Source organism: Topomyia yanbarensis, chromosome 2 (genome assembly GCF_030247195.1).
Source record: "Topomyia yanbarensis strain Yona2022 chromosome 2, ASM3024719v1, whole genome shotgun sequence".
Lineage (NCBI taxonomy): Eukaryota > Metazoa > Arthropoda > Insecta > Diptera > Culicidae > Topomyia > Topomyia yanbarensis.
Window position 1 is genome coordinate 86,822,899 of NC_080671.1, and position 22,914 is coordinate 86,845,812.

At 41.8% G+C, this 22,914-nt stretch overlaps 3 protein-coding genes across 5 annotated transcripts; 1 reads left to right on the top strand and 2 right to left on the bottom strand.

Annotated features, from left to right (window-relative positions):
• Positions 1-1,819: 1,819 nt before the first annotated feature.
• LOC131678752 (solute carrier family 12 member 9) lies at positions 1,820-21,825 on the top strand. 3 transcript variants are annotated; one of them, XM_058959036.1, is made up of 8 exons: positions 1,820-2,087; positions 2,667-2,993; positions 3,054-3,188; positions 3,254-4,877; positions 4,938-5,315; positions 5,397-5,493; positions 20,667-20,797; positions 20,863-21,825. In XM_058959036.1, exons 2-8 carry the CDS (start codon positions 2,708-2,710, stop codon positions 21,059-21,061), a joined length of 2,850 nt encoding a protein of 949 aa, XP_058815019.1. In that variant the 5' UTR covers positions 1,820-2,087; positions 2,667-2,707; the 3' UTR covers positions 21,062-21,825. The 3 variants fall into 3 exon arrangements, with proteins under 3 accessions (XP_058815019.1, XP_058815021.1, XP_058815022.1); XM_058959038.1 differs by having other exon boundaries at positions 5,400-5,493; XM_058959039.1 differs by having other exon boundaries at positions 5,415-5,493.
• On the bottom strand, positions 10,777-12,051 carry LOC131678756 (uncharacterized). Its single transcript, XM_058959043.1, has 2 exons — positions 11,847-12,051; positions 10,777-11,783 (listed from the first exon to the last, which is right to left on the bottom strand). Exons 1-2 carry the CDS (start codon positions 11,864-11,866, stop codon positions 10,811-10,813), a joined length of 993 nt encoding a protein of 330 aa, XP_058815026.1. The 5' UTR covers positions 11,867-12,051; the 3' UTR covers positions 10,777-10,810.
• On the bottom strand, positions 21,792-22,820 carry LOC131678763 (zinc finger matrin-type protein 5). The gene is made up of 4 exons (XM_058959048.1): positions 22,669-22,820; positions 22,476-22,609; positions 22,210-22,347; positions 21,792-22,142 (listed from the first exon to the last, which is right to left on the bottom strand). The coding sequence occupies exons 2-4, from the start codon at positions 22,600-22,602 to the stop codon at positions 21,901-21,903; spliced, it is 507 nt and encodes a 168-aa protein (XP_058815031.1). The 5' UTR covers positions 22,603-22,609; positions 22,669-22,820; the 3' UTR covers positions 21,792-21,900.
• Between the last annotated feature and the right edge of the window lie 94 nt (positions 22,821-22,914).

The window sequence follows — 22,914 nt, forward strand, 5'->3', positions numbered from 1 at the left end:
TTAATAGGGGCTCAGCAAATGGGCGCATAGAAACCCAATGTAAATGAAAGGGCGCGTACATCTTTTCTTCAAATTTCATGAAAATATCGAAATATTCGAATGTTTATGTGCAGCAACTATCGAGTAGACATGATCATAGTAGATGCTTATCATTCATATAATAGAACCGCCGTGTAAAGAATAATTTAGTGAATAATAACCGTACGCCCGGTTCTGTCTAAAAATGTAAGTTTAGCCTTTATATTCCATATGAGAAGAAGGGCCTAAGTCGAAACCTCGAAGAAAATGCATGTTTCGCCGTTTTGTTTTCTTTAATTATAAATCGAACTAAAAACCATTTTAACTAATTTTCACCTCAATCTTGTAGTATTTTTGTTGAATAATGTCATAATAGCGAAAACGCAGTTTGTTTACATTTGCGATTTAAGCCCTAATGAAAGATCTATGTCGAAATACCCATTTTTTGACAGCTCGAATAACTTCCGAAAATGGGCAATTTGAATACATAAAATGGGTAAAGTTTTTTTTACCGTGCATAGCCCAGTTAAGCTCAGCCCGAATTGAGTTCTTTGCGACCGGTCTCACGAACACTAATGAAGTTTCCTGGTTGAAAACACTCCCATTTACTTTTGCCGTCTTTGTTTATTATTTTCCACCAGCTTGTAATGTAGTATTTGTGTCATGTGGCGTGTACGTACATGAGCCGTAGAAAAGTCTATGCTGGCTGGTTCTAATTAGTATTCCGGCTCCAGCGACACAATCGATTCTAATTAGAAATTCCCGCTCATTTCCGGATGAATTTTACCGGGGTCCAGGTTTAACCCTTTCATGCCCGACTTTTTTCTAGTGCATGTAGGGTTTCAAAACTATTTTTCCTTGTAAACTATTGGGTCAAGAAACACGAAAAGCCTATTTTCATAAAGATAGGTGCTCCCATGGCAGTGCTAGAAGCTGGTAAATTTTTACCTTCTAATGCTCAATACAATTCTCCTAGAATAATTACAATAGTCCAATTACGTGGAAAACGTAGCCAACGACAGTCTAAATTGAGAAGTTTTATCAGTTTTCAATAATATTGCACCATAACGAAGATATATGAAAAAATTATTTCCCGTCGTCAACGTAAACTGTCCCTGGCAGCACTGCTACATAGGAATCCAATCAGACTAATTGCAATAACTTCAGTTCTAGAGCTGATCCTTGTAACTGTTAATACTCAAATTAAAGGAAATAATCACATTAATGAGCCTTACTTGTTGTTGCAAGCAAATCTCGCCTCAATCAAAAGTTATAGCTGTTTAAAAACGTTGTTGTCCACAAACAACATGGGCATGAATGGGTTAAGGCTAGTTTACAGTTCGGGAAATGGATCTTGCAAGCAGTATGTAAACATGGTATCGAATCGTTACGCAGAATGCATAGTATGATCACTGAATAGACTGAATCAATAGTACAACTCTCGACAAACATGATTACGGCCTAAAAGCCAACTGTCAAAATCCACTTTGAATGGGAATTCCAGACAAACCGTTACTAGTCGAACACAGTTCACAACAGTTTATGAAAGAGAAAACTTTTCTCTTTCATTTACTACCAACATCTGTGATTGGCGGGTAACGGTTTGTCCGGAATTTCCATTCAAAGTGGATTTTGACAGTTGGCTTTTAGGCCGTAATCATATGTTTGTCGAGATTTGTATTTGATTAAACTATCAAACAAATTTTACTCATTTTGAGTAAAACCATCTTTGTTACAATGAGTAGCTGAGGATAAGCGTGTAGTGTGACATTTTATCAGATGTTTTAACAATTTTGTTGTCAGTCGTTCGTTTGCTTTTGCAAAGTGCAGTTTTTCTTTTGTGCAGTTTTTGTGCTCTGTCTTACTACATCTATGCGTCATCGTTTTTGAAACGGTATATTCAATCGATTAAGTCCAGTAGGGTGGAAATTGTTTTGTAATGTTGTTTTGATTGGTAATAATGAGCCAATAGATGTTACGAATTTAAGTGTAAAGTTTTTCGATTCCGGAGGGGGTTGATACTGGTCGACTAGGATCCCAAAATCAAAAGAGGAGGCGTAACGCTAGAAGTATGTAAACATATCAGGTGTAAATATCTTTTTTTTGCGGTAATTATAAGCTAGATATTGATCTTGTTAGGATCAAAGGAGTATTTTAAATTTTAACTAGTCACGAGAGCCGGGTCATCCTCTGAAAATACCTAAAAAGCATCTGGTTTTGCTATTTCGTGTTCCTTTCTCTCAATACTAGTTAATAGCACATTGATGCTGATTATTTTGTGTACCATTTGACGCATTATCAAACTTTTCTTGAATCACATACGTTTGCTTCACTTTCCATAATGGTTTGATTACTTCCAACTCAACAGTTTCACAGGCATTAATCACATGTCGTAACCATGTTACCTCTTTCTATTATACAGTACATTAGTTTTTGGTTTTGCTCACATTATATTTGCTGTCGTCTGTGGTGCCTGCTCGTCTGATAATATTTTTTCCAATGTCTCATCTCTAGTACATATCCATGTCATTTATGTAGGTATATATACAGTCACTTCCTTACAAATACCTATCGTTTTCAGTCTGTATACAATCAGCTGTTTGACCTACATATACCTCAGTATAGACTAACAGCTCTTTGCATTTCAGTCCGCATCTGCGAGAACATCGACTAGTTGCTAGTCTGGAGAATGATAGCATCCAACACCAACCGAAGTACCAACAATGACCCCGTGCAAGCATCTGAATCAGCTCCAATAACAGGCACCGGTAATGGAAGCTCGTCCAGGATTATTCGCCAGTTTGGTAGCCTGTTCCAGACAAACCCCGCTGCGCGAGCAGATCCTGCCGGTTATGTGGAATTCGGAAGTATTTCCGACCCGGAGGCCAGTGCTGGCCGAACGCTGGGTACTTTTGCCGGGGTGTTTTGTCCCGTAGCATTGTCGATGTTTAGCGCGTTGGTGTTCATTCGTGTTGGTGAGTGTATGATCAGTTCGCAAGTTCTCATTGTTTGATACATGTTTTCTTCGCGGACAGGTTTTATCGTCGGCAATGCTGGTCTATACGTAACATTGCTGCAATTTGTGATTGCTTATGCGATTTTGCTGTTTACTGTATCATCGGTTTGCGCTATTTCAACCAACGGTGCTGTGGAGGGTGGCGGAGTTTACTGTAAGAGTTCATTGATTGTGGCTTGTTTTTTTTGGAGAAGACATTTAATTATCGAATTTTTTCAGTCATGATCAGCCGCACACTTGGGCCTGAATTTGGAGGATCGATCGGTACGTTGTTCTTTTTAGCCAATGTCGTCGGTTGCGGCTTGGCAATATCAGGTTGTGCTGAAGGAATCATTCAGAATTTTGGACCCACCGATGGTCACGAAGATGGCTCTATTCCGGATGGTCGCTGGTGGCGCTTTTTATATTGCAGTACCATTAATACGTTGATGCTGCTGGTAGTGCTGATCGGGGCTGAAATGTTCGCCAAAACGTCAATGATGATTCTCGGAGTGGTCGTCGTTTGTTTATTTTCGACGTACGTGAGCTTTCTATCCAAGGGAACGATACAGGTCCCAATACCCAATGAAAACAGCCTAGTTCAGAATGAGACGTATAAGGTGTTTGGAAATTATAGCGGGATGAGCCTTACAACATTAGAGGAAAATTTGTACAGCCATTATGGGCGAGATTACACCTCAAACGGAAATGAAGTCAACTTCGCTGTTGTGTTCGGCGTATTGTTTTCTGGAGTGACAGGAATAATGGCTGGTGCTAATATGTCCGGTGAATTGAAAAATCCATCCCGAAGCATTCCATCGGGGACCCTTTCAGCCGTTCTGTTTACATTTTTATGTTACATTGCTTTATCAGTATTTATGGCTGCGACAACGTCAACTTTTTTGCTGCAAAATAATTTTCTGTTTCTCGGTCCGGTCAACATATGGCCAACGTTTGTAATGATTGGAATTTTAACGGCTACATTCTCGACGGGACTGAGCAATCTTATAGGGTCCAGCCGAGTCCTGGAAGCTCTGGCAAAAGACAAAGTGTTTGGATCATTGTTGAACTTTGTTGTGAGAGGAACCTACAAGAGTAATCCAATAGCAGCTGTCATCGGGAGCTGGGTATTGGTTGAAATTATTTTATTGGTTGGATCGCTGAATACAATTGCTCAAATCAATTCCGTGTTATTTATGTTAGCATATTTGGCAACTAACTTGGCATGTTTGGGAATTGAAATCACCGGAGCTCCTAACTTCCGTCCGACCTACAAATATTTCACCTGGCATACGGCATTCTTCGGTCTTGTCGGAACTGCCGTCATGATGTTCGTCATAAATCCGATCTATGCGTCATCCAGTGTAATTCTTTGTTTGCTGTTGGTGATTGCACTGCATCTGTTCTCCCCGGCGTCACAAGGAGCTCAGTGGGGATCGATATCACAAGCTCTAATGTTCCATCAGGTGCGAAAATATTTGCTCATGTTGGACTCTCGCAAGGATCATGTTAAATTTTGGAGACCGCAGATGCTTTTACTCGTATCCAGTCCACGATCGTGCTGTCCGTTAATTCATTTCGTGAATGATATGAAAAAAGGTGGTCTGTACGTGATAGGCCACGTAAAAGTAGGCGAGTTTTCGGAGAATGATTCTACGAATGATCCCACCATCGAAGAGTACACGCAGTGGCTTTCGTTGATCGACCATATGAAGGTGAAAGCGTTTGTAGAACTGACACTCTCGAGAAGTGTTCGTGAAGGTATTCAGCACCTTATTCGGATTTCCGGAATGGGGGCCATGAAGCCGAATACGATCATTCTTGGATTCTACGATGAGGAGATGTCGAAGGACTTCTTCGAACAGTGAGTATTTTAATAATTATCAGTCAATAGCATATTTCACCAATTTTTTTTATGTTTCAGCGAGAATTCCCCCTACAAAACTGGCGAATTCGATGGCAATGGCATAAAATTGTTCCCTTATCGGCGCAACGGAGAACGCAAAGCTCTGCAGGCGACGGACTACGTGCAGATAATAGATGACGTGCTACGGATGAAGAAAAATATTTGCCTCTGCCGACACTTTCACCGGTTGGACAAGCATCTGATTGCCAAGAGCAATCACATTCGGTACATTGATGTGTGGCCAGTGAACATTTTCGAACCGAAGAATGAGGATCCGTTTGATGTAGTTTCGTTGTTCATGATGCAGCTGGCCTGTATTATCAACATGTTACCGGTGTGGAAAAAACTAGAACTGAGGGTGTTCCTGTGTGAGTCGGAAACGCCAGCAGAGCCAAGGTAGGTTGTGCTTCGGTGCCGTGTTTATGCTATTTTTATATGTTTTTCTTACTGTCGTCCTGATGCCCGTGAAAATAATAGTAGTTTCCGAATTGATAGTGAATCGTTCGAACGTCCTGCCGATCACCGGTTGAGCCAGCTATTGAAATCGCTGAGAATATCCGCTTCGATACATCAGGTGAGTCAAAATTTTTGTGTTAATTATTCTTACCCAAGTAACAATTCAAATGCTTATTGATTTTATTTAAGTTTTATGGCAGTTTTTATCAAAGCATTGCTATATAAATCTGGTTTTATAGTTCATTGCGATAACGAGCTTTAGTTTTATATGTTTGACGACTTTTAAGATACTTCCAAAAACTCAATTTCTCATAAGAGTAATTAATCATATGAGACGTTTGAGTCCCGTCTTAATACATCGTTTTGAAACCTCTACAAAACTAGAGGATAATTTTTTCATATTCTTGTTTAAGCTGAATGTAGCTATAAATTAAATAAAAACATAGAAGTTGGCACTAAACTGTTTTCGAACTTGTAGGATTTGCTAAAGCACATCGTACTAAAAGTAGGTCGGTAAAAGATAGCTAAATAGCTGACGAATGGAGAGTGAATAGCGAACCGTGGAAAAGGAAAAAATAAAAAGAAAAGGATGAAAAAAGAAGGAAGAGGACCTTCGGCTGCGCCAGTAGAGGTATGAGGAAGACGCTAGTCGTCAAAGTAAACGACGGCGTGACGTACGCTGCGATCCTTAAAAGAGTGCGAGAGGATCCCAAGCTGAAGGAGTTGGGGGAGAACGTGGTAAGAACCATGCGCACGCAGAAAGGCGAGATGCTGTTCGAGTTGAAGAAAGATCCATTCATCAAGAACGCGACCTATTGGAAACTCGTGGCAGAAGCGGTAGGAGGAGAAGGAAACGTGAGAACGGTTAGTTTAGGAAGCAGTGGTAGAGTGCATGAATTTGGACGAGGTCACAACGTAACACGACGTGAGGAGCGCGCTAATAGAGCAATGTGACCTGGACAATGGAGAAAGAGCAGATGTCAATCAGTTTAAGGAAGGCACACAGACAGCAGCGATACGCTTATCGGCAACTGCAACCATCCAGACCAGTAAGATCATAGTTGGATGGTCAGTGTGTTCGTTACGATTGATATCTAGAGCCGCGAGATAGTGCTTAGCCAGTGCACCTGCTTCAAGGAGCTGTGCAGAGAAGTAGACGCTAACCTCTGGGGCAACGCTTACCTATCGCGACGGTCAACATCATGGATCCAACGACGCTAACTGAAACGTGCCCTGACAAATTAGAAATTATCGTGAAGGGTCTTTCCTGAAGCACAACCTAACCGCACAGCCGCCTAAACCGTATGAAAGCTCTCGGTCCGGACGGCACCCCCAACGTGGCGCTGAAGACCGCATCCTGACGTTACCGGACATGTTCAGGATAGTTCTACCTAAATGCCTGGACGAAGCCTACTTTCCGGATAGATGGAAGATCCAGAAGCTGGTGTTGCTGCCAAAACCAGGGAAGTCACCAGGAGATCCAGTACCGTATCGGCCTATATGTCTGCTTCATGCCCTTCGTAAACTTCTGGAAAAGGTCTTCCTCGACAGGCTGACGATCTACGCTGAAAGAGAGAACGGACTATCGCTGAGGCAGTTAGGATTCCGAAAAGGGATCTCGACGTGGACGTCAACCGTACAGTCATCGCGAGCACGAGAAAAGCATTGAAGCAATAGAGAAGAGGTAATCGCGTTTAAAAGCGCCAGCCGTAGCGCTCCACAGAATGCAGGCCCCAGACTACTTGTGCAAGGTTCTGAAAAGTTACTTTCAGAAACGAGTACTAGTCTACGAGACGAACATGGGGCGGAAGTCGATTGCGGTCACGGTGGGAGTACCTCAGGGCTGCGTACTCGGATCAACGCTCTGGAATATAATGTACAACGCAGTGTTAACACTGGAACTGCTGAGGGGAGTCGAGATCGTGGGCTTCGCAGATGACGTTGTCTTGACGATAACCGGCGAGACCTTCGAGGAAGTGGAGATGTTGACGGCAGAGACAATAGGCAACGTGGAAACCTGGATGGCTAACGTCAAGTTGCAGCTGGTTCATCACAAGACCACGGTAGTGCTGGTCAGCAACTGTAAAAAATCCAGCGTGTCGAGATTAGCATAGCGGGACAATCCATCCCATCGATGCGTGCGCTGAAGCACGTGGGTGTGATCGTCGACAATCGGTTAAATTACAACAGCCATGTCGACTATGTGTGAAAGAAAGCTGCGAGGACAACTAACGCATGGGAAAGGACCATGCCGAACATCAGAAGAGCAAGATGCAGCACGAGACGTCTCCTGGCGGGTGTTTCATCCTCATCCTAATGGCTGTTCGTGTCACAAGCGCGTACAGAACGATATCGTCGGAGGCGGTATGGGTCATTGCCGGGATGATTCCCATCTGCATCAGGTAGGTGCATAGGAAGCATGGCAAGGTGAACTTCCATTCGATGCAGTTTTTGTCCGGGCACGGATGCTTCCATAAGTACCTGCATCGGTTTGCACATGCTTCGTCATCCCTTTGCCCGGTGTGCGTGAACGTGCAAGAGACACCGGAACACGTGGTCTTCGAATACCCTACGTTCGATGAGTACATCTGGGATGCTGTCAACAGAGTGGTTACAAATATACTCTCCGAGCTGCAGAGAGAGCGGCGAAGGGACCAACAAAGTAGCATCGTCGGCCAGATAGCCGCCGTGAAATCACAAATGGAGTTTCGGGGGAAATTCCGTCGCCAGGGAACTCTCTGTAGGCGTAGACTAGGAACACCGCCGAGACCAATTGACTAGTATGCGACGTATCACCGGGGTTGGGTCGTCGGGGCACCAATGAACCGGAGTCAGGCCTCACCGGAATTCTTGGTCCCTGCCGGGTAGCTCATCGATCCACTGCCGGGGATTGGAGCAAGTAGATCGCGTCGAATAGCTAGCAGTGGGTCGTTGGGGCACCAGTGAACCGAAAGCTACGCTCCATCTGGAATCGCTGGAAAGACCTCAGTACCTACTGACTGGCCCGTTGAGGAGGCTAGTTCTGCCACCGGGAACTAGATCGGAACGCAGCGGTAAGCTAAATGGCTCACGAAAACGATATCGAGAGAAATCTACTGCCGGGGAATTCAGTGGGGTAGACTCACTGCTATGTACTACCCGACTATATCGTAACAAAAACGGGAGCTATTAGTTCACGAAATAAACATCGCTATCGAGAGAAATTCCGCTGCCAGGGAACTCTTAGTCGGAGTAGGGTAGTCCACCACCTAATAATATTCAAGTAGATCTCGATAAAGCTGGTCATATGACTCAAGGGTGCGGGTATCGGTGGTGGGAACAGCTCGAAGAGCTCTCAGTCGGAGTAGAGTGAATTCACCGCCGGAGACTACCCGAGTAGATCGTGACACGCTTGGTGCTGAATGACTCACGAAAACAGAATCTAAACGGCTCAGGAAATCAGCATCTAAACGACTCACTGGGATGAGAGCTAAACGGCTACGTAATAGATGTAAACAAAAAGCAATAGAAGAATCGAGAGTTAAATCAAAGGTCAAACCATTTCATGGACTCAGTAAGGCTTCGAGATAGAACAGAAGAAAGAATTGCAACGAAAGTACAACGAGCCTTACCCACTAAATGATACCTTAATGTAGTTCCTTTGGGAAAAAGGGCGAAAAGAGAAGAGGTGTTATTAATGGATAGACACGGATGTAAGTCGTGAGTCCCACACAGTTCCAATTCACCACAGACCGGGCTTTTGAGGCTTTTTAAACCTTACTATGAAAACACCTTAGATGAATTGCCCTCGAAAGTAATGTAAGAAAGTATAGGGCGCATTCGCACCGCTCGAAATCTGTCCAGAATGCCAGGGAACAATTTTTTCCAAGTGTCATTTGTGACAGATTCCACTACTCTATACTTAGACATGAATCTTAATACAATCCATACTAGTGTGTGTTGTTAAATCGTGGAAGCGAATTTCCGTACGATCATTATCCGTACACGGGGATCTTGATTTTGACGTTTTCGTATTCGACATCGTGTTGCATGTTGTTCTTTGCTATGAAGCTTTCTGACTCGGCTAAGAAGTTGAACGTTATTAGTACTATGTGCCGCGTATGATGTAGCTGTATGAGTAACACTTCTGTAAGCAAAAGTTTCATTTTCATCTTGATCACTGTGGTTCTATGACTAGTCTGCGAAAAATCGATCGCGATTGTGTTCTCCCGTAAAGGGCGCAATTTATTTTGTGATGCACTCGCTTCATTCGTAGTTGGAAGCAACGGGACTTTGCAGTTTAGTTTACACGTACACGTTATAGTGGAGCGGTACGGGTAGCATTTTTGGTTGTTTGCTGTTCACGCGCTTTTTGACTTCCGATCTGTACGAGATGATGAAGCAGACTGAGGTCCGGTGAATCCGCAATGTTGCCACCAGAGTTAAAAATATTCAAATTCATTGAATGAAAATTGACCATATTCAGCCGCATTCATTTTCAATATTCAGTGACGCAGCTGAAAACGTCAAACGAACAAACCGCCATTCATCCATGCAGATTTTCATTCGACTCCGATTATTACACGAAGCGACCGTGCAGCAACGAATCAAACGTATCAAAGTAGGCCCAGGCACAATGTAAGCGATGATGATAGTTGTTTCATATGCTTTACCGGCATTTGAAAACATTTTCCTAGATAATTAGTGAAATGAATATATTGTACGATATTCAACTGAATGAATAACATGGATATTTGAATGAATATTTTTTCTATTCACCGCGAGTCACATCAGGTTCATTTTCAGCAGTCAAAAAAGAGATTCGATTATTTTTAACTCTGGTTGCCACTTTTACCAAATCGAGGAACTTTATCATGTGACGTGTCGCAAAACATCTACTGACAAGAAGATGGTTGATGGCATTCAAAACATCTTTGAAGCTTCAACAGGTCGGTTAACTATCATCCAATGGCTAATGGATAGCTTACAACAGTAAATATCTTCCGCTCAGTCTGTTTGCCAGAGTGTATAGCTTTACAATTCTTGAACGCCAGGATCTTCAATCCCGTATTCGAGCACTAAGCAACAATCCGCTGTTGCGATTACCTTTCAGGGGAACCAACTACGGTCGCTCGAGCGCTTTTGCCGAACTTAAGTGAATTTGCATCAGAATTACCACCGTATTTGATTTCCACTGGACGAGAAATACAATTTAAACAAAGTTAAAGTGTATCCTTAAATGTCACCCCCATTGGAGTCAAGCTGTCTGTTGCTGTATGCTGATTTAGGTTTTAGAACAGAGTCGCGCTAGGTTCGCTCTAACATTTACAAAATCCATACAAAAGTGACAGCTCAGAGCGAACCTAGAGCAAATAAATAAGCTATTTTTGCGAGAATATTTTTTAATAAATATCAAATTTTATTTGCTCTCATATTAACACATAGCGCAACTATGGCTATCTATTTATCTGTTTAAAGACCCAATAGAGAATTACAACTACCAGAACCCCAACCATTACGCTAATCACCGTCAGTAGAGCAGCCTTCCACTTGCTCACATGCGCTACCTGTTTCACGCATTCTCCATCAACATATTGATCATCGTCGAAGCAGTATTCATATTGGTCACCATCGTTGTGAGTTATATTGCGCTCTTTAAGAACTCGCAGGATTTCATCCAACTGGTCCGAATGGATAGGATTGTAAGAGAGATATGCCTCCTTCAGTTTTGGAGCAGCATGTAACAGTTGCGTAACATTCAAAGCCGTGATATCGTTTTTCTCCAAGTTCAGATACTCCAGCGCCGGTAATGACACATTCCTGAAGTCAACCGATTCCAGCGAGCCCAAGTAACAATCCAGATGAACTAGTGTAGATGGAAGAACTGTCCATGGGAGAGTACTAAATTGGTTGTATCTGAGATACAGTCGCTTCAGTTTAATCAACGGAGCAAATACAGATCTATCGATTGCCTCAATCGCATTTCCTCGCAGATGAATCGTTTCGAGATTAATCAGGGCACTGATGTTGTTAATGTTGGGAAGCTGATTGTTGTCCAAATCCAGAAATGTGATTTTGTATGTCTCAGTTCGATCCACTTCTAAACTGAATATAGCATTATCTGCAAAATTGCCGAGTAGTAGCTTCGTTGGCACAATCAAGCGCTGCATTCCAACATTTGTCATCTCAACGATCGCAGGACGATGCATAGCTTCATACAACGTGTTATCCATGGTTGTAATGTTTGATTCCAGTCCATTTAAGCTTTTGGCGAAACCGATTCGCAAGTGCTGGTATCCATCGGGAAAGGTTATTTTCTGTCCTGGATGATAGGACATCTGCTCTATGACACACTGGTTCTCGATGGGGAAATCTATGCAGTGGTATTCGGTGGTTGCCTGCACCGAAATCATAAGAATCGGCAGTGCCCTAGAAAAGCTCAAAGCTGAGAAAAGCAAATTTTGAATATAAACTTACGATTTTGGTAGGTACCAAGCGAAAGGTGGCATCATCACAAACTCACTCGTTAGTACTCTGTTACAAGATAGACAAAGAATAAATGCTCTATGGTGCTCGTAAAGTTGAAGAGTATCAACGCGATGTGAGAATGATGAAAGTTAGTGATAAGAACATAATTCGTCTACGGTGATTACTCATCGTCCTGGAGTGAGAGCTGCTGTTTGATAATATGTACTACCTCGCCCGCATAAATTTGACCGTAGAATATTTTTCAATCGCTGAGATGAAATCTATCGTATTAAAATTAATAACTCCTTGGGTTTATGTCTTAGATATATGGGATCTTCGGTAAAGTTTGTTAGAAATATATAATTGGTCTGTTGAAATTCAAAATAGTAGTATGAACGGACACTAGCTGCTTCTTCTTCAGTAAGTCGTTCCAGTTGTAGAGATATGGCCTGGCTTATTGAGTAGGGGAATTGTGGGCAAAATGAACAGGTGGGGTAAAATGAACAGATTGCCAAATCAAGTCAATGTTTGCTAAATTTTGAACAAACTTCACTGAAACCTAACCTGTCAAGTGTTCAAAGGATATTGAGTTCTTGTCGCCCGGTCTCACGAACACCTCTGCAGCTTCCTGGTTGAAAACAATCCCATTTGATTTTGCCGTCTTTGTTTATTATTTTCCACCAGCTAGTGATGTAGTGTTTGTGTCATGTGCCGTGTACGTACATGAGCCGTAGAAAAGTTTATTGAAATCATTTCTTTTGATAAAAATCTATCTAATGTGAAATAAATATGATAAAAACCAAAAACGGCATTCATATCTGTCGCTGATGTTAAACTCGGCATGTAGAATATAAGGTCTTTTGAGGTGAAATTTTAATTTTATTCTGAAAATGGTGTTACATCATAGTAATTGAACCTCTTGCAGATATTTCACCGCAATTAGTAGGGATCAGGACAAAATGGTTCAATCGGAACGGTTGTTTGAAAATAAATTGTCTTAGTGGTAAAATTAACAGGTTGTAGTGGGGGCACTAAGAACTGACATACAAGTAAAGTTTTCAACTTGTGTAAGAAATTAAACTGTCGCTTTGAAATGGCAACAGCAAGTAGCAACTTGCCACTGGTCGGCGCTTCGATCGGCCAGCAATCGCTTTACGGGACTTGTATCCAAACTTGGATACAATGGTGACTCACGCATGCAAACCTGTATGCGATGGTGATTTTCAACGTATTTTCATTTAAATGTTTGCACAGGTTTTTCGGGAAAGTTTGTTCTAGCTTATATGTCTGTTCTCTGTGGTGGGGGTAATATGAACCATCTTGCCACTCCAAGTACCAAGCCACAAAATTAGTCGGAACGCTAACTTCAGGTTGCTCTATCTTTGCTGTTCTCCAACAGACCCCGAAAGTTTAAATACCCATGGATAACCCCAAGTTTGTGCATCTGTTTGAATGCCACAGGATTGTAAACTGGTTAATATTACGTTGCGAAAATTCAATTTTTCCGTGATAATTTTTGTTTGCCTGCCAAATGCCCTGTATGTATGCAATGGGATGATCCTCTGTGACAACAGCATTGCTCGAAAAATGCTTTCCAACGCTAACCAATGCATTCAGAACATTTCGTAGGTCACCAGAAGGTGTTCATTTTACCACCACCACATCCACATGTTTATTTAACCCACACGCTATAAACATGTCTCATTTTTGAACATGTTTTGAAGTCAAGAATAATGTTTGAAAAAATCTGTTTATGTCAAAGTATTTTCTCCAAATATGTAAAAAAAACATGTCTAACAAGAAACATATAAGGTGATTGTAGTATCTCAATCACTTATTAGTTAGAAAATAATGACTTTGCTTAGCGTGTTCTTTTTACCACCAGTTCTCCTATGTGTCATTGTATTCTGAGAACACTCAATTTATAAGAAGTCTTAGAAATAAATATACAATTAAATATATCTCAGTTCGCTTGACAATCTAGTGAATCGTTATAATTTTTGAGTAGAAAAAATTTATAGGAGCAACAGGAACTTTTGAACACTATCATCGGAACGAGGATTTGTTATCTTCTCGATCTACAATGAGCTTCTTGAAGGAAAATAATGCAAATAATTGGATCAATATACCATAATTACATTTCTCAACATAAACTTTTTTTCATCTTCAGTTTGACTTCAGGTCGGTCTCTGTTGTGTATTATGGAGAAAAAGAAAGTAGAAGAAAAAATGAAAATTGGTGGCACTAGTATCCGTGTGAATATCGCGTGAAATATCGCAAGGGAGACAGAACTGTTTATCGTACGTAGATGAAGTATTCAAAGAGAATGGATTCAAGGACTTCACAGAAATTACGAAGTTTGAAAAAATCAGTTTCAATATTAACACAAATGAAGAAAAACGACTTATAAAGCTAAAGCTGGTCGAGGAAAATCTCTGTAAATACGTATACTAGCACATTAATAGCCCTAGAACGTTGCAATGGGGTACAAATGTACCCCACGCCTTTCTTTGGAGCCGTGTGAAAACGAGAATTCGGCATTTACTGACCTGGGCCCCTAACCATAATTCAATTTAGAGTCCCTAGTAAGAGTAGGAAAAGGTGGTATAGCCAGTTTGCTTATAGCCTTCGTGGAAGCAGGAGTCAAAGTTTGCGTGGGGTAAATTTGTACCCCAGTGTACGGTTGCCGTTAGCGTTTCGTCAGGTTTCGTGCTATCAGTGGAAATGTGACTCGTGACAATACCAGTTTAAATACTGGTTGTTTTACTACGCAAGTAACAATTACTGTTATCGTTTTTAATCATTTATTCAATTAATTTAATTTAATTTTGAAGTAGAAAAAATATCGTTCAGTTTTGCTGATTTTTATTGTTAATTTTTCATAGTTTATCAAAATAGTGGCTCGCAAGTATAATTTGCGCACAGTAGGTGCTGTAACAGTAACGTTACCTGTTTCCAATGTATATATTTTTTTTTATTTCAATTTCTACCCCATTTCATGGTATTTTCTAAAATCCGATTTTTAAACTTTCTCTCTTCTAAATATATGCACTTTTTCAAAAATATCGAAATTCCATTTCATATCGTTTCTAGACCATTCTTTCAACTTTTGGAATCATTTGATTTTTTTTCAAATCAGTTGAAAATTTTCAAATTTATAGTAATTTTTATAAAAAAAGTCAAAACCGCGATTTTTTCACTCTTTTTTTGTTTAAGGCAATTTATATATCATTGATTTTATAAATTCCGTACTATCACTTACACAGCTGTTTTCGCAATTGAAAAGCGAATAAAATGACGTATTATACATTTCCTTTGTTTGCATTTTACCTGCGAAAATTGTGATCAAACGCGTGGGGTACATTTGTACCCCAGGACAACGTTCTACGGTGGAAAACGCAAGTGCAACGTTCTAGGGATAGTATTGTTCAGAATTTTGACGAGGAAGCTGAACAACATCGAAGCAGACTTTTCTATCCTCAAGGTCCAACAAACAAAGAGGTAATAAGGCTACTTATCGCATGTAGAAGTCGACCAGCCGTCAACCGACAAGAAGAAAGTCGAAATTATGAAAGGGACGTTCCCAGATACAAACAACACCGACATCCAACGCCTATAACACATACTGCGGTGGATGCCGTGGAAACCTAGTATCTCCTGACGAAGACAGAAATCTCTAGTTGAAGTCTGGGTGAAAAGATAGCTATAATACCTCCTAAAAACTTTTACAGTAAAATTATACCGAGGATTCAAACAGCAAAGTTAGAGACCAGTTGCTGATTGAGATTGTTCGGAACATCCAGGAGAATACACTGCCCATAAAAGCATAAGAGTCCCATATTGAAAAACAGCAAGCCGAGAAAAACGCTGTTCAAGATTTACATTTTCATTGAGCCTAATGAATGGGACAACCATGTTTTGGTGTTTTTTTTTCGATATTTTCTAAACAAACCTGGTAATCTTCTTTGTGCATAGTGATTCAGTGGTGGTGCAGAATACAATCCAACAGATAACTCATTTTCGACAAAAATCCATATGGGACTCTTATGCTTTTATGGGCAGTAAAGCCATCACAGCAATAGACCTAACTGTGGCCACGATCGGTCTAGCCGCCAAAGCCACATGTCTCACTAATCACTTCTCCATCATAACAGATTTGTAGAAAAATCTTCGTGGCCAAAGAAAATCAATCCGTTTCAACAAAGCAAAAGCAGCAGAACGAATCAATAAACTCAAGTATACAACCAGTCTATATTCGAAGAAAGCATACGTGAAGTCAGCTTCATGGTGAAAGAGAAGAAAGCAAACTACCTTAACCGGTGGTGGACCAAAGAAATAGATGAAGAATACAAATCAAAACGAATGTTGCTGTGCGAGATCAAAACCCTAAACAAACCAGCACAATTTTCAAAAAGCAAGGGCAGTAGTAAAAAGGTTCATCCAGAAAGCCAAATAAACCTACTACACAAATCTATCAGAAGCTGTACCGTCAAGTCGCCAGTCGCCGTGCAGTTTCAAAACCACGAAATGGAAAGAATTATTTCCCCGAAACCACAAATCCTCTCATTTCATCGTTTTATTGAAACATTCTAAATAAAGTTGAATCAAAATTTTAAATAAACGGTAAATGGATCCTTCGCGTACGGTAATATAACAGTGACTGGTGACTATGACAAATGTCCTCAACTCCTTATTCTCGTTTTGTTGCTAATAGTTTTATATTATTTCTAAATTGTGTCGAATGATGAAGATATTTTTACGGTGACTATGAGAGCGGTTTTGATAAAAAAACAGGGCTTGAAGTTACACCAAATCCGCTTAAACGCACGGTGACTGGTGATGGTAGATGAGTCAATACCACCTAATCACTTGTGGAACTTTATCAAAGGACTGGACACGTAACTGATCTCGTCGGCTCTAAAAAAGCAGTAGTTTGTAGTTTGAGAGGTGCTGATTGTCTCTGTTTATTGCTGGCCACCATATCGCTTTTAGTCAATGAGATATTTTGGCACTGGCTGACGTCGAGATTCGTACCTGTCTCCTCACAATTTAGGACAATGACGTTACAGTTACATTGGAGCAGCTCTTGAGCCAGCTGACAAAAACAGGTCCCGGCGTGCGGTTGCGCGGCGTGAATTCGGATTTTTCAGACTGTGCGAGAAGTCGGACGTGTCCGTAACACGATTCGTGAAAATGAAGGAATCGGGAGTGAAACCGCGTGGAATTGTCAAAAAGGGAACTAAATTTGCCAGTTGGGCCAACCAGGTTCCGGCGTGAAAGTGCGCTACTTGAACTTTACAATACCGGGCTGTGCGAAAGCGCGAACGTGACCGCAACACCATCCGTGAAAACGTGTGAAAGTGTGCGACGTGAACATTTTTTTTTAATTTCCTGGTTGAGCGATATTACGGACGTGCCCGAAGACGATCCGTGAAAAAGTGATCGCAATGAAACCGCGCATCACGAACGACGGTCGACGACGCAAATGGTGCTACCCCGAGAGGAATCCACGTCATGCATCTGGTAATTCTGCACAATTTCTCTAATACTTCCTGCACCTTTGGTAATATATGCATGACACTGCATCTTGGGCCGTTCGGTGGTCCGGAAGTGAAAGAGGCTCGCACATGGGCCGTCCATTTTGGGCAGCTGGCCGTAAGCGCATTTTCTTAAATTAAAACACCGAGAGTCACCAACTGTCTTCGAATAATACCGATAGGAAATCACGACATCAACAGGCAGAGTTGGCAGGAACTCGGTAGTCCTGCACTATTACCAGGAACAGTAAAAGCAAGGAAAGCATCCTGTAATATTTTGTAGCACGATGGAGAGTATGATGCCACAATCGGAGAAACTACACCACCAGAGCCGTGTGACCGAGAAACAACTTCATCTGCTCGGCTCCGATTTGGTCGATAGTTTCAACCTTTGTTCCGTCCCCATGGATACCTTTTGTTGCCACGTGTCAGGTTTTCTTGCGGCACCCACTACAGTCGATTTTTTTAAACGTGTTCAGCGATCAGCTCGGCAAAAATAAAGTGAAGTTGGAGCTGAAAAAAAATCGACCCGTCTTTTGGCCGAAGCGACCGGTTGCCAGCGATGTACGACGCTGTTGACAAGGAATTCAACCGACTGGAAAAGTTGAACATCGCCACCCCGGTCGAATATTCGGAGTACGCTGCTCCGATTGTTGTCGTCCGTAGAGCCAATGGTTCCACTCGAATTTGTGCAGACTATTCTACGGGGTTGAACGCAACACTCCAATCAAACCAATATCCATTTCCCCTGCCGGACGATATCTGCACCAAGCTGACTAACTGTAAGGTGTTCATCCGAATCGATTTGTCCGGCGCTTTATTGCAGGTGGAAATCGATGAACAGTATCGTAAGTTGCTTACCATCAATACTCATCGTGGCCTCTAGACCTGATCGCACCTGATGCGTTCCAGCAGCTCATCGGCACAATACTAACCGGCCTGTAGTGCACCTGTGGTTATCTCGATGACGTCATCGTCCGCGGAAAAACTGAGGAGATTACGATCGTTACTAACGGGCTGTTCTAACAGGAATTCAAGGTTTCGAGTGAAGAAGTGCACCTTCCACAAACAAGTCCGGTCTTATTGTCGACAGTTTCGGATTACGCCCAGAACCGGCCAAAATTGAAATGATATCCAAACTGCCTCATTCAACCGATGTATCTGGAGTGCGATCGTTTTTGGGGTAACCACAATCGACAATCTTCTCAAGGATGATCCGAAGTTCTGGACTTGGGAGTGCCAGAGAGCGTTCGAACAATTCAAACAAATACTCTCTTCGGATCTGCTTCTCACACACTATGATCCGAAGTGTCTCTGTCGACGCTTATTCCGTTGGGCTCAGGACAACCATAAGCCACAAATTCCTCGATGGCACAATCAAAGTCGTCCAACATGCTTCCACAGTACACACGAAACCTGAACAAGACTACAGTTAGCCGGTTCGTAAGGCTATCGTTTTCGCCGTCACATTCGGACGGCACTTTCATCTGAAAACCGATCACCAAACTTTGCTCCGTATCTTCAGTTCTAAAAAGGGTATATCGATCTGTGCAGCCAACCACCCCAACGGTTTGCGTTCATTCTGCTGCTCTACGATTTTGACATCGAGTACGTGCCTACTCACAAGTTCGGCGACGCAAACTTGCTCAATCAACTAGCACGTCAAACCCGATGAGGACTACGCCATCGTCAGCCTCAAGCGGAAAGAGGAGCTCAGATCGGTAGTAGCTCATACAGTTAAAGATTAGCCTCTCAATTTCAGACCCGTCCAGCAAAGTACCCAAGCAGACCCACTGCTCCGAAAAGTCTACCATCACGTTCAGCACAGTTAGCCACAATCTAAACTTTCGGAATCCGATATCCAACGAGTCCAAGCCGGACAGGAATTACTCTTCGTGGTAGATCGGTGCACCATGTTTGCCGAACGGCTCGTCATCCGGTCGCAAACGATGCCTCGAACAGCTCTATTGTGGCCATCCCGCATGTAGCGTATAACGGCCCTCGATCAAAGCTACGTGTATGGGCCAATTCGGATGCTGATATCGTTAATTTCGTCAATGCATGTCAACACTGTGCGACCATAACCAGATCACCTCCTCGTTCTTCACAGGTGCCGTAGCCCGAATAGACGGCTCCGTGGCAGTGCGTTCATGTGAATTATGCCAGTCCAATCGAAGGCGAGTATTACTTGGTTACCTTCGACTCCTCCGAGTTGCCAGAGATAATCTAAGCGTCCCGTATAATCTCGCAGGGAGCCATCAACATTCTCAGTGGCTCGGATGGATATGCTTGTTAGACTAGTCAGCGACAAAATGGAACCCCATTCGCCAGTGCCGATTTCACCGTTTTCTACGTCTTAAACACCTCACACAACGATTTGTTGACATGTTCAAAAGAGCCGTTAAAAATCGAGAAGGAAGGGTATTGATACGGCAAGCGCTAGACATATTCCTGTTAACGTACCAAACTACGCCCAACCGGGTTCTGTCATACCAGAAGTCGCCATCCGAGGTCAATTTGGTCGCAAAGTACGCGAACCTGTCTCAAGCTGTTGCTTTCCCCAACGGCACGAATTCTAGTACCACAATCCGACGACCACATACAACGAGGTTCTTCAGCCGGAACGATTCCGTTTACGCTGAGCTTTTGGTCGTAACGGCTGGAAGTGGACCCCTGGTACAATCGTCGAGAAAATCGGAGATGAAATGTATAAGGTGTGGTTCGATTACCGCCTAATGCTGCGTTTGCTCCACCCACTCCGTAGTCGCCTAGCTGCTGACTCGGACTCGACACAGAAGCAAATCAAGCCACCTCTCGCCAGCATTCGTTACCGTTCGACGTCATCGCCATCAATAACATCAACTTCGACCGAATTCGGATCCGCTACTGAAGTAGAATCGATTGTACATTTACCTAGACGTTCTTCACGAACCCGAAGACCGCCGAACAGATTTGATCCGTATTATCTCTATTAAGTTGGGAAATGTTGAGGACAACCCATTCACGGTGTATAATTTAGTTCTCCGTTCATTGGGCTTTAATTCAGTAGCATAGCTATCCATGTGCGATGCTGGATAAGCACATCAATAAATTGTTTATTGTCTCGATAATTATAGTGTTTTATATGTTATCGATCGCGCATTATTCTCCTGATATAGGGAAGAAACACAATACTATCTTCTAGTTTCAAGCAATTTCCACATGAGAGAATGAAGGCCGATTGAATTTTTTTGTATAAACATTTATGTTAGAATGATTTTTCGAGCGTGTCAATAACAACGAGTAATGGTTAAAATATTTTTTTCAGATCTCTGAATGGAGCAAGGATATGGACTTCCCACGGCATCGCTCTATTCTCAAGCAGTTCACCAGCAAAAGTGACAGCAATCAGATGATGACTGAAGAGAACATCAACCGGTCCAAGTTGTACATGCAAAGGTAGACGCGCCACGAACAGGAAAAGCCGATGGGTTGTTTTTTAATTATTACTTTTTTATTTCAAGGATCAATCAAACTATTCGGGACAAATCGAATTCGACGGCTGTCACTTTCATGTATCTTCCAGCACCTCCGAAGTTGTCCACGGCAGACTACAAGGAAAAGTGTCACCATTATTTGGACCTGCTAACCGAGTTGACGTACGACCTACCGCCCACGATATTAGTGCATGGAATAAATGCTGTGACTTCCACGACATTGTAAAAGAATCCTAAACTGAAACTCACATACAGGTACCAGCACGTCCTACCCAAGATTATACGCGTGCTGTGCACGTGGAAAATTAGCCGAGAAGGAACAAAGTTCGATTAATGTACGTACTCCGTACCCTTCCGTTCTATCATATCCCTAGCAATCGATGGAGTTTCTGTAGCAGTTTGTTTGCGTTATCTTCCTGTTACTCGGTCCGGGGGTTTTTGCTAGTTAGAACTAGATCCCACCATGCAAAACCTCTTTCCCTTTAGAATATTAGGAAATAACACTTAGCAATACTAAACATGTGCTCCTCTTATTAACCACTATGATGCACATTTTAATTATTTATTACATTTCTGATTGCACTGAACAACATGATTTTTATTAGATTTGAAGGTATCTTCATCATATTATGCAGGATAGCTTCGTTACTTCCACAAACATATTTAGAAGCGCATTCCCAGGATGTAAGAAAAAGAGGTCAATTTAGATGAACTTTAAAATGCCGGATTAACGAAGTTACACTGTGTTTAAGAAGGGCATTTATGCAAACCACAGCACACGATGACCTGAGTCAAACGTTAAAATACCGGTAAGGTGATCGACGGACACTAATTAGCTTGTAGTGATGAATATTTTCAGTATAATTCTAATTGTGATCGATAGACCAGAACGTATCCTATATCGTTAATCGGATGTACTAAAAATTAATTGACTAGATAAAAAGAAAACAAATATGCATATTTGCAATGATATATTGACGAAACTGACATTAATCTAAAATATATAGATGTCTACTATATTTTACTAGAAAAACAAATACTTTACTCAATTGCAACACATATCACCTAGCCCCAGCCAACAAAACTGTTGAAATCGATTCGAGCCGGATCGATCTCCTGCAACGAGGGTGGAAGATTTATCTCGTTTGATTCCTTCCGGTATGTCCAGAATGGTTTAAACTCGCTAGATTCCTTCGCTTGTTTTTCTGAGCGCTTGGAAAGAAAATTTTCTGTTATAGCATCCGCCGCACACAGCTTCTCCAGTATGTCCGCAGTGCGTTTTGTTTTGTGTTCCTCGAGCCAACGAGCTGAAATAACAGGGTTTAATTCGTTGAGTTTATATTTTTACTGCTGGAAGCATTATCATGAACAAACCTTGCTGTTGGAGTTTTTTAACTTCCTCCGGACGATAATGGCTATAGCGACATGCTGCTCCAAATGGACACTCTTCTAAGCTAAACAGCCTTCGGCATGGTTTTTTCTTTAACGTTTCTTTGAGAATTGCAGTAGGATCTGGAAAAAGTATATACAGTCATTGTTCGCATACCAGTCCCATCTCCATCAAATTTTCAGAAAGTTGCAGTATCGCTAATATTGGTTGATACTCCAAACTATTTGCCCATCAGTATATACATGCTTACCTTTAAATCTCTCGAAGTGGGCAGCTTTACTTCGAAGGTGTGTAATTCCCTCGTTATGTTTACGTACTATGTCCGGATCTCGCTGTATATGCTTCTGGCAATAGTCACAGTAATGCTTTCTTCCCATATTGTTTCTTAATTCAGAATAAATTGTTAGTGCAATTTACTTATGTATGAACTATTTGAAACCTACCAATTAAAATACTGAACGGCAGCGCGGCTCGCAGGATACCTAGTAAAGAAATATTGGGTGAAAAAAGGTTTTTGGTGTTAAAACTTCAAGAATTTATAGATGTATAGCTATAGCTAACAGCTATTTAACAAATAATTTACAAAGCCACTAGTTGTAATTGAGATATCTGACGTTTGAAATGCACACACTGAGATCTGACATCGTTGCATCCAAATTTGACGTGTGAACGATTTGGTTCCTCACCAA